This window comes from Protopterus annectens, chromosome 5.part0 (assembly GCF_019279795.1).
Source record: "Protopterus annectens isolate FY-2018-M chromosome 5.part0, PAN1.0, whole genome shotgun sequence".
NCBI classification, from domain to species: Eukaryota; Metazoa; Chordata; order Ceratodontiformes; family Protopteridae; genus Protopterus; species Protopterus annectens.
Window position 1 is genome coordinate 450789988 of NC_056735.1, and position 12500 is coordinate 450802487.

At 42.7% G+C, this 12500-nt stretch overlaps 1 protein-coding gene across 3 annotated transcripts in view; it reads left to right on the plus strand.

Moving 5' to 3' along the window:
• Nucleotides 1-12500, plus strand: part of GK (glycerol kinase) — a 609816-nt gene that overhangs the window by 127976 nt on the left and 469340 nt on the right. For all 3 annotated transcript variants that reach the window (XM_044072382.1, XM_044072384.1, XM_044072383.1), the window contains exon 3: nt 11306-11412. In XM_044072382.1, the coding sequence (XP_043928317.1) occupies nt 11306-11412 (107 nt within the window). The remainder of the gene's footprint in view (nt 1-11305; nt 11413-12500) is intronic.

Sequence of the window (12500 nt, forward strand, 5' to 3'; positions counted from 1 at the left end):
GAAAGAGTGCATTAAAGCAGAAGTTGCAGCAGGACCTATTAGAGCAGGACAACATGAGTTGTTTGTGTTGATGTGGGAGGTGAATGCTCATATTAGGACAGACAGAACAGGATATGAGGACTGACTGGGTCCACATGGGTGGTGCAACAGGAATAAAGGAGAGGCCATTATAACTTCTCTGTGGTAAATGGTTCAGCATGAGAGAGTCACATGATCAAGAATGGCACATCTGGTAGACTCTCCTAATAAGGAAAAGGCACTGGGGTTAGCGTCAGCGATTGCAAAGTCATTCTCAGTGAAACAGTCAGCCCACAGTATACATCACTGGTGGCTGCAATCAGCTGCAAGCAGTGGTCAGAGAAGGCTCTAAGGTCAACAGAGCCTTGGGTGAAGACCTGGAAACTGACTGGAACAAAAGCACAAGAATTCAAGGAAATACTCCAGGCTCTAGCACCTCAGGAAGAAGAGGACATGGGTGGAATTTAAGAATGGTAGCATCTGAAAATGGTATGTACAACTACAGAACAGTCCAAGCCAGACATGAAAGTAAGGTGTAGAAGTAAAGCTGGTGGTAGAATGTAGAAGGAAAAACAGCTAGGACCAGCTTTGAGGTTAACTGTGACTTCAGACAAAAAATTCACAAACAAGGTAAAGTCCAGTGATCAGTAACACTAGGCAGGTAATAGTAAGTAGCAAAATTGTTTATTTAGACTACACAAAGTTTTTAGGCCAATGTCCTTCCTCAGTGTGTTATATAACAAACTACTATTCACGCACATTTAAAATAAAACCTTCATGTCACCGTCCAATCAGAAGAAAACAATTAAACTGCATATTCATATTTAAAGACATATTTTAAAACATGAAATATTTCCTGTTTAAACCAAGTTTTTCACTCTAAAATTATACAAAGTATAAATAATGCATAAAAAATATACAGATTTGTATATTAAGGTGCATACATCAATCATTGCAAATATTTTTTATATATTGCTCCTAGCGGAATGCTCAAGAAGTTATCAAAAGAATGAAGGAGTGAAGGAAAAAAATGGGATGTAGAAAAGCTGGATCAGACTAAGAAGGAATACAGGTTGGCTAAAAGCAGCTGTGAGAGTAGTAGCAACAGCAAAAAGCAAGGCATCAGAAGCATTCTACCAGCTTTTAGAAAGTGACTCAGTTAATGATGAAACCAAACTGTATCAGTTTGTAAGGCAAAGATGATAAGCTAAGCGAAGCAACATCCTGCTGTTCAATCCACAGGACATCCAAGGCAGATGGAGAGCACTTCAGCAGCTTGTGAATGAAGAAATCTCCACGGAATCTTTACTGCTCCAGGCACAGTCTACAATGAAAGAAAAAGAGCCTACCCTAGAAGAAGTAAGAGCAACACTGAGGAAAAGGAAGTTGGGGAAAGCAGCAGGCTCAGAAGTATATATGATCAAGATGTTGGGCAAGTTGGGGAGAAATGGCACCATAGTGTCCTCATAACAGTATGGAGAGAGGCATATCCCAGATGACTGGATAATAAACCTTCTGTTGCCATTGTACAAATACAAAGGGGACATTCACAATGGTGAGCATTATAGCAGTATCAGACTATTGTTAGCATGAAAATGCTGGAAGGAATGATTGATAAATACAGAGTAGTAAATAGCAAGATGGGAAATGAGCAGTTCATATTTACATTGTTGGTACAGAGGGTTAAGGTTATTAGCTATAGTTTCCTGTTGTACAAGGTTTGAGTCCCTCAGCACTCATTTATCTACCACGACCTTGAGCATGTCACTTAACTGGATATTGCCCCCGGGTCACTCTTGAAAAGAGACTGCGTGGCCAGTGGCCCTCCTCAAATAACAAATGGGTAGTAGTAGCAGTAGCAGCAGCAGCAGTAGTATGCAGCACAACCAACCCAGTGTTTGCAATGAGAGAGATAACTGAGAAGTTGGTGACACAAGAGTCCAACCAGTCAGTCACAGACTTGGTGAAAAGTATATAACAAGGTCCCAAGGAAGCTGCAGTTCTCTGATGTTTGTGTCCCATAAACATTGATAGAATTAGTGCAGACTATGTGCAAGGACCCAGTGACACAAGCACTAACAGTGTTCAGACATGCAGAACAGTTCACAGTGAGAGTGGGTATCCATCAGGGTTTCACTGTGACCCCACTGTTGTTCATAGTGGTGATAGACTACTTTGTTTGTTAAACTGAAGGGGTCATTTGTTTGTTAAACTGAAGGGGTCAGAACAACAAAATTGCTGCATGCAGAAGATGTGGTTTTGCAAGCAGACTTTGAACCAGCACCTCTACAAATGGTAAAGGAATGGAGTACAAAAATAAAGGCACCCAGGATAAAACTGACACAATACTACTATCTTGGCAACTCATGGGGGAAATCAAAAGAAACCGAAACTTGAGATAGAAGGGAAAACAATAGAACAGATTAAAAGCTTGAAGTTGTCGGGAGAGGTGGTAGAAGAGAAAGGATGTCTAAATGAGGAGGTCAAAGATAGAATCATAGAGGCTACTGCCATTTGTGATGGAGTGTATGACAGAAGATTGACAAAGAACCGTAAAAGCAAGGTGTACAAAGCAGTGGTGTGACCAGTGCCACTGTACTGTACAGAAACCTGGGCAGTGAAGGCAGAGCAGTTGAGGAGGCTAGAGGTGATGAAGTCCCTGAGATTGTTGGTAAGATGCATACTGTAGGACACATGAAGAAACAAGGACATTAGAGCAGAAGCCCAAGTAGCTGTAATTGCAGAGAACGTCAAATAAAGCATATTACTTTGGTCCAGGCACATGTGTAGGAATGCAAAAGACAATTTGGTGAAGAAGATTTGGGAGAGACAAAGAAGTTGAGGAAATGAAGGTATCCAGCAAAGAGATGGATGGACTGTGTGAGAGAAGACCGTAGAGAGTCGAGCATGATTGTTGAAGAAGGTAAGCGAGTGGCACTGAATTGAGTGAGGTGGTGACAGTTGATGCAGTACCCCAGCCCAATGTAGAAAAGGTGATTTTTATGATGTGAAGTAGCAGTGTTTGTCACTAATAATTCTGGTGTAGAAAATTTACAGATGTGTCCAGACGTAGTTAAAACACTATGTTACAAGCAGAACCTGATAATTAAATTATCAAAAAATGAGTAATAAGTTTTGGTCAGTCATAATTAGCCGCCTTGTACAGTTTCTGAGGAAATATATTCACTCTGGCACTGTTGTAGTCTCAGGGGTGGTTAAGAAATACAAGTTTATTATTTAGAACTAATCTAGTGCTCTTGCTGCAAAAACTTATTAAAGCTTATTAAATAACCTTTTTCACTTCAAATACCCTTCAGCTGAAGTTCTTACTGAATTGTTTGTTATAATCAGATCTCGTTTAGAATACTAGAGTAGATTTTTATAAATGCAAAAAATAACATTAAAGTGGCTCAAAAATGTTTTACTAAGGACTGCCTAATATGATGGATTTAATTTATGATCAAAGATGATATCATTTACAGCTTAGCCTTTCATGTAGGTTTTCAAGGAATTGGCCTTATTAACATACTCTGTAGCTTATACTGATGTTTTTCAGGCTATCCTAAAGACAAAACTATTTCTGGGTTCTTTAGGAATGTTAAGCTTCTGTTGCCTAATAATAATAGCTAGAAGAATTTGTCAAACTCAGTCTAGAGAAATAAGTCACATGATGACATAAGAGTGTCTCCTGCAAATGATATGCTTAAGATATATTTAAGATTTGTCTTTAGAAGTTTTTAGGAGCTGTGATATATCATTATGGGTTACCTGAATCCATTTCTTTTGAGTAGCATAATGGTCCAAAGTGTGTCCTCCTTCATACTAAATAAAAGGTAATGTAGTATTTTAATTAAGATGTTGGGCATCGGATTTGGAGCCCATCAGCACCAACACAAGGCATTTATCTTTTTTTGCTCTTGCATGTTTCTCTAGAAAATGGACCTTTATTTTCAGATGATCTGCCTGACTGACATTAAGATCACAGTTTGTTACAGAATATTTGTAGATGGCAGCAACAGGTGTTGAACTCTGGATGGAGGTGTCTAGGATTGTCTCATAATATCTTCATACTTTATCAAATGCAGTATAATATTTTATCCCAGTGACTTCTTACTGAATCTAATATATTAAATGATAACTGGAGCATTTCACACGTGACAGCAGAGTGGCTCGAGGAGGGTTTATTGGCTAACATATACTTGTTAACATTAAGGAATAAAAATGTATATTAAGTGTTTTGTTATGTTAGGGTTGGTAATCTACATTTAGTGCATCCTTTTATGGCTGACAATTTAGTGAAGTGTGTTAAGGCTTTTAGCCGCTAACAAACATTCAGTAGTCCAAATTTTGATTCCCCTAGGTTCGGTTTGCCTTCTGCATGACAGAGCATGTCACTTAGACAGTGCTCCTGGGTCACCTTTTAAAAAGATGCTTGTGCCTAGTAAATTTATTCAATTAATAAATGAATAAAATATATATTAAAAGATGTAACATCATAGTTGAATAACAATCAGTTAAAGACCATGCATGTTCATGTGGTTTCAATGGCGAGGGATCAGAACCATGTTTTTTGTGTCTTACTATGGTTTCATCTTACTGTAAATTTTTTCATTTGTTGAAAAGTCTGCTAACCATTCTGCAGTGTTTTCGGCTTTCAAGTAAGATTTTCAGGTTGAGATAATATTTAATCTGATGTTGTTAATCTTCGTTCGTTCCTTACTGATGGGTTATCGGTTCCATCCTCTGAACCGAGTCAGCCAATATCAAGCTCACATCAGCCAAAAACTCTTGAGCCAAGGTCCTACTCCGAATGCTCTCCTCCCTGTTACCTCAGATCTCGTTTGCTGCGTTGCTGTATAGCCATGTCAAGCCACTCTCTCAGCTAAGTGTCTAATTTTTTGAAAGTTTTATACATTGAAAATATTTAAAGAAAGAACAAATAGGGTAGGAAAATATTAGTAGAAACTATCGTATACTTTAGACTCTCTCCCTTTAGTCTTTTCCCTTTATTACCCTTTTTCTTACCTTTGCGATAATTCTTTATTACCATCATTGGTAATCCTTCCTTAAGAAAAATAACATTGGTTTCAAACAGTGTAAGGATTGCAGCCATAAGTTACTGATGGCCATGACTAATGTGTCTACTGTCTGAATGTCTCCCACCTTACTATGGATCCCCCGTGTGGATTTATAAAAAAAATTTCAATCAGGACTCTTAACGAGAGGGAGAATAAGTTAATATTGAAAGGTCTTCTCAAATCTCCTTTCTCTGAGACTATTTCTGGGTTGGAGGGCTCACCCCCTCCTGTTAAACCCTGTAAGAGGTGTTCTTCCTCTTCATCATTGAAGTTGCTCTTCTCTTCTCCTTCTGGAAAATCGTAGGGAGTCGACTCATAAGAAGTTGAAATTGACTACTACTTCAGCACTACCACCTTTGACCCTGTCAGCTCCAGGCTCGGCACTGCCCCAAATGATTCTGGATGCCTTCTTTATTGACACCGGCACCAGCGTTCCCGGTGCAGACAACTATGGCTCCAACAGTTCCGTCGCAGCCCTTACCGGCACCGTCCATGCATGTACAGTCCCCTTTGGCACCATTGGTACAATCCCCTTCTGCTCAGAGTATGACTTTTCTGTGCTCTACTGCACAGACATTTTTGGCACCGACATGTTCTTCGGTGCAGTCCTTCTCAGCACCGTCCTTATTACTGGTGCAGACACTTTCCTCGACGGCACCGTACTCATCAGGGCAGACTTTTGCCTTTACGGTGCAGACACCTTGAACTTCTATGGTGCTGATGCTGTCGATGCAGACATCCTCTGTTCCGGGTTCTGCACCTTTTGAATTGGCAAGAACCAAGTATTCTCCTTCCTTGGATCCATTTGCTGGTAGTCAATATAGTCCTTTTCTAGAAAGGCTAGAATCGCCATCAGCTTTCTCCATCAGGTCAACCAAGAGTCTCTCTGAGCAAGATGTGTTGCGGCTTGTTGACCAGTTGCTTGTGGCCAGAGGTCTCTCTCACCCGTTGAAGTCCACATTCCCCACATTCCCTCCTTCAGGTGAATGTATATCTCCTCAAACTCCAACGTACACTCCTCCTTCGACTTCTGCCCAAGTTTCGAAGTCTATTACTCCGACAGCAGCTTCCCTTCCTCCGACTCCAATAGTGGATCTCACTTTGTTACTGGAATCATTCTTGTGGCCCTTGGTGCACTGGGCATCAGGCACTTCTCAGGCCAGTGGCTGTGCCATGGAGGAGGGCATTCCTGGTTCCATGCCGATTTTTTTTTTTCTATGGCACCCTCCAGGGATCCTCTCTTTCTCACAGTTTGTGGTCCTCTTGAGACTCCTAGTCTGGGAGTGGGCTCATCAGGGAGGGGTGTGACCCTGATTCTGAGGTTGTCCTGCTCTGTTCCGGGCTCCCATCCCTCCTTGGGCAGGCCAGCCTTCCAGGCCATGGAGAGGGTGCTTGCCTCCGCTGGCAAATCCCACATGGAGTCTTCTCCCCCCTCTGTGCCGCAACTGTCACAAGCCACAACCACCGGGCACAAGGGCCTCAGGTTTCTCCTCAGGAGAGCCCCTATTTGCAGTATTCCCCAGAAGCTCCCACTGAGGAAGTACCCCTCAAAGTGTCATGCAAGAGGAAGCACATGGACTCCACTGAGGAGTCATTGACTGAAGATATGGATTTTGATGATGGGGAAGGGTCTCCTCGGTCACCCTCTGATGAGATGTCCTTTAGTGACATCCTTGAGCTCCTTAGACAGAGGGGTGACTGGAAGTCCTCTAATCCTTCCTCTGTGGAATCCGTATTCCTGCAGGCTTTTCATGCCTGGCCCCCTACCTCCTGGGTCACCCTGCCTGCCGATGAGCTAATTCAGCTCATCATCCAGTGCACATGGAAGGCTCCTGACACCCTGGAAGCGATACCAAGGAGACCAGATAAAATATTATCACCCTCAGCTGAGCGCCCACATTGGTTCCAGTAGATGCTATGGTGGTGGCAGCTGCAACTAAGGATTTGGCAGAAGAGAGCCAAACTGTCCATCCACCCAACAAGGAGTCCCGGGTGATTGACAGACTAGTGAAGCATGTGTTTGCTTCATCGACCTTCGCCGTAAGGTCTTTGAACTATTTGGTACACTTTACCAGGCTTCAGGCTTCAGAGGGATCTTATCAACCAGCTCTCCCGAACCTTGGCAGGAGCTATTTCTGACGAGGTCCGTGATGACATGGCTTCTCAGATAGCCACCCTAGAGTCCATTTCCAACTCTTCCATGCGTCTTATTTCTCACGCAATGGAAGGGGCAGCTAGAGTGGCAGGCGTGGGTGTAGTCACCAGACAGCATGCCTGGTTGTGCCTTTTGCAACTTTGCAGACTCCTTTAAGGCTTCCTTCATGAATGCCCCCATCGGGGCCGCTTCTTTGTTTAGCCCTCAAGTGAAAGATATGGTGGCAAGGTGCAAACAAGATGGCAAGACCCTGTCTGCCATTGGTGTCAGACACTCCACTCCTCAGCGATTTCTACTCCAGAAATCAGAGGAGTGGGAAAATGTGGCACAGGGAATCACAGGGCTCTTTCCGGGACGCACGTGCCGAGTTCTACCCTAGAGGCAGAAGGGGAAACTCCAATGGAAGACTCCCCTTTTGGGGCAAGGAGGACCGCAAAACTGGGGTTTCAGAGATTCCTTCTCTGGCCAATCCTATCAGCGCTCCTGAAGCTTTGACAGACTGCTCACCTCTGGAAGCAGTCGGGGGGTTGTTTTTCCTTGTACCCCGCTGCCTGGCAAAATATAACCACCATCTCTTGGGTACAACAGATAATATCCAGAGGCTATCGCATCCCCTTCCATCTTTGTCTGATCTCATCTAGAGTATTACCTGATGTTCCACCCAGTCAAAGGGAAGCAGCAGCACACGAAATCCAAAAGCTGCTACAAAAGAGTCATCCAGACTGTCCCCCCCCCAGACCAGATAGGATCCTTTTTACTCAAGGTTCTTTTTAGTACCAAAAAAGACAGGGGACTGGAGACCAATTCTGGATCTCAGCACACTGAACAAATTTGTAAAAACAGAGAAATTCCAGATGGTCACGGTTCAGTCTATCCTTCCTCTTCTAGAAGAAGATGATTGGATATGCTCTGTAGATCTTCCAGATGCGTATTACCACATAAAAATGGACAAATGCTCAAGAAGATACTTCCGCTTCCACATAGGAGCCAGTCACTACCAATTTCGAGCTCTGCCCTTCAGTCTTTCTACAGCCCCCGGAGTGTTCACCAAATGCATGGCAGTGGTTATCGTTCACTTGTGACTTCAAGGATTCCAGGTGTTTCCATATCTAGATGACTGGCTCCTCACCACCCCCACCAAGCGTCTACTGGAAGAAGCCCTGCACTACACTCTCCTAACAGCTCAAAACCTGGAAATCACTATAAACTAGGAGAAATCCAACACGACCCCAGCTCAGTCTTTGGAATTTATAGGGGTACTGTTGAGAAATTGCACAGCATCCCTTCCAGACCACAGGCTTCAAAGAATAAGGCAACAGGTTCAACCGCTGCTCTGTCACCACAAATCTCCCACTCCAACTCTTGAGGTCAATGGTGGCCTTGATCACCATTGTTCCTCTAGTCAGATTCCACATGAGGCTCCTTCAGTGGCTACTTCTCACTCAGTGGTACCCTCTGCAACATCCTTTGTCTTTTCAGATAAGTGTAACTCAGAGATGCAAGCAAGATTTACTTTGGTGGACGTCTCAAAATCCCCAACAATGGTCTCACCTCTTCAACCCCCATCAACCGATAGCCACAATGACCACGGACGCCTCCCTGATGGGGTGGTGGGGGCTGTGTCAGGGAAACTCATTCCAAGGCACCTGATCGGAGACTAAGGCCCTTTTGCATATCAATGTTCATGAACTGAGGGCGGTGCTACTAGTGTTGTAAGCATTTCATTTCATCCTTCTATCAGGGACTGTTGCGATCCAATCAGAAAACATGTCAGTGGTCTGGTACATCAAGAAACAAGGGGGCACCAGATCTTACCCATTCTGCCGAGAGACCTTGAGAATATGGCAATAGATGATAGCTTCCAACCACTTTCTAATTGCAACGTACATTCCCAGGAGCTCCAATGTGATAGCGGTCAAATTGAGCAGGTGCATTCTGCAACCTCACGAGTGGGGATCCTTTGATAGCGGCATAAATCTTCAACTGCTGGGGCCAGCCTTGCTGCGACCTATTTGCATCCCCAACCAACTACAAGTGCAGCAACTATTTTGCCATAATATCCCCTCAGGAACAGTTACCGAGAGATGCTCTAGTCCATGCTTGGCCCTCGGGTCTACCTTATGCTTATTCTCCTCATCTCCCAATTTCTGAAAAAGTATGACAGTTGAAGAGCAAAGTGATCCTCATTGCTCCATATTAGCCTTGACAAGTTTTGTTTCCCTTCCTCTGGCCTCACCTCCTAGATCAGCTATAGATCCTCAATCCATCCCCAACATTGATGTCCCATCCACAGTGTTTGACTCACCCCAATCTAACAACCCTGAAACTGACAGCTTGGCTTCTCCACTTCCAATGATTGCCAGGCATGAAAACCTCTTGTCCCCTGTGCGCAATATTCTTATTGCATCTCATAGATCGTCCACCACGCTAATCTATTTTAACAAATGGAAAAGGTTTTCTCTATGGGCAGCGAATAAGCAATTAGACCCTTTGTCAGCCCCAGTTTCAGTGGCTCTGGATTACTTATCACATCATTTCCACTCTGGGGTGTCTGCCTCTACTATTCGTGTGCATTTAGCTGCATTTAGCTGCCATCTCAAATTTCCACATTGGTTTTCAGGATTTTTCACTTATGTCACACAGACTCTGTAAAACTTTCTTGAAAGGGGTTATCCACCTAAAACCTCCCTTTTCAGAGAGCCGGTACAACCTTGAGATTTGGCATTGTTTCTGCAAGCTCTAACAGTGCCCCCCTTTGAACCTGCATCTTCATGTGATGCAAAATATCTCTCTTGGAAAACTTTGTTTCTGATTGCAATCACATCGGCCAGATGCTTGTCAGAACTTCAAGCCTTATGCATCAAGCCTCCCTATCTTATCTTCCATAAGGATAGGGTATCACTGAGAACTAATTCTTCCTCTTTACCAAAAGTGGAGTCAGAGCGGTATATCAACCAATCTATTGACCTTCCAGTGTTCTTCCCTAACCATTCTAACAAGGGAGTATTGCCTGCACTCCTTGGATGTTCATAGGCAAGTACGATTTTATCTGGACAGAACAAAATCTACCTGTAAATCAGGCCAACGGTTTCTCTTTTTCTGGACCTAGACAAACTCACCCTGTATCAAAAGTTACATTGGCTTCATAGCTGAGAAATTGTATTACCTTTATCTACAACAAAAACAATCTCACCTTGCCTCATAGAGTGAAAGCACATTCTACAAGATCGATGGCAACTTCAGCAGCTTTCCATGTTAAGGCTTCCCTCAATGATATTTGCTCAGCTGCAACTTGGGCCAAACCTTGTACCTTTATTCTTCATTACAAATTGGACTTGGCCTCCAGAGGTAGAACTTCCTTTGGCTCCATGGTGCTCAGGAATGTCCTTCCATGAGCTCCACCAGGGATACAGGTAGTTGGGGACTCTGTCCCATCAGTAAAGAATGACCGAAGATTAACAACATCAGATAAAGAAGTTATGTCTTATAACGTTCCATCTGTGTTGATCTTCATTCATTACTTCCCACCCTTCATCTCCCATGTGGAGGTTCCTGGTTGATCTCATGTACTCCTTTATTGTAGGTCTATTATGATCAGAGGTAGCCTCTACTCAGGAGCGGCCTTAGGTCAACTGGTGCCCTAGGCAAAAGGGCACCATGGCACCCCCCCACCACACCACCCAGTGCCCCCATCCTGGTCTACCTACATTAAATAAATACTGAAAAAGCGCCCCTGCTAGAGTGGCGCCCTAGGCGACCACCCAGTTGGCCTATGCCTAAGGCTGGTTATGCCTCTACTTTTATCTTTCAACTTGCAAGCTCGATCTGAGGTAACAGGAAGCAGAGCATTCTGAGTAGGATCTTGGCTCGAGAGTTTTTGGCTGAAGCGAGCTTGATATTGGCCGGCTAGGTTCCGAGGACGAAACCGATAACCCATCAGTAATGAATGAAGATCAACAACACAGATGGAATGTTATGGTAAGACATAATTTCTTTATACTGCTTTCATGAGAAATATTCTGCAGCTGCATATTTATCTCTCTTGATTTTTAAGGTGGGTGGAGGAAAATCCAAAGGAAATCTTGCAGTCAGTTTATGAATGTATAGATAAGACGTGTGAGAAGCTGTCACAACTCAACATCAAAATTTCCAATATTAAAGGTATTTAATTTTTTTGTTGTTGGCTAAATAATGACTTCTGTAGTTCTTGATTGCAATCTGCTTTTTTTTCTGATGCACCATAGAAGAACCTACATTTCATAATTTCTTCATTCCTTTTTATGTTACTTCTCCTTTATAAATTGGGATGCGGCTTTATTTTATTTATATTTATACTTTGCTGACCAGGTGATTAGCTTGGTCGGAGGACCCTTTTTAGTCATGACTAGTATACTAAGACACAATTACAGATGATCAGTGGGATTTGCAAATATTCAATGAAATACAGAGCCGAAATGGTAGAATTAACAAACACTCATTGAGAGTAATTATACAAAAGATTGCATCATTCTTCAGAAATGTAGTAGTGATTTATAACACACTCATTCAGCATGAACAAATTTATATTGTGCAAATTATTTACATATTTACAAAAGAGGAAACTTTCACCAATAGAGTAGGGCCATTTGATGAAAACGTTGTTTAAAGGTGGTTGGTAGGAGCTAGGTCAGCAGTTAAATGTAGTTGAAATTGGCCGTGGTTTAAAAACAGAGCTGCTTATATGTGGTTTATGTGAGCTATAAGCTTTTTTCTGAGCGGGTAATGTTCTTTTTGTTTTTCAGCAGCCAGTTGGTTGGCATAATTTTCCTGAAGATTTTTTTCTTGGTGAACTCCAAATGGGGGTCTGAAAAGCGTTAAGAGCCATTGTCTTGATTTTTGGGCGAGTAAGGGAAGGATTTGATTTGTAGTTTTGCTTCTAAGGGATGTGTAGAAGCCGTTGATTAGAATTTTGAATGTAAGGGATGATAGCAGAAGGATGGGTCATGAATTGATGGGAAGCAATTGACATTTATAGCAAAATGCAGAAATACTGTAGTTGTAATAAAAGGTTATTAAATCTAGAAATTGCATTTATGGTTGCAAAATCCAATGCATGGATTATTTTCAAAATTGTGTTAAATGTAGCTGCTTTTTGTCAGTACAATGTCATTGTTCCTTCACATTGCTGACACAGGATTTCTCCAAGGTTGGCCAGTAAAACTTAAGTTACAGATACAAGTTCTTTCCCTTCAAATCAGTTCACCATACAG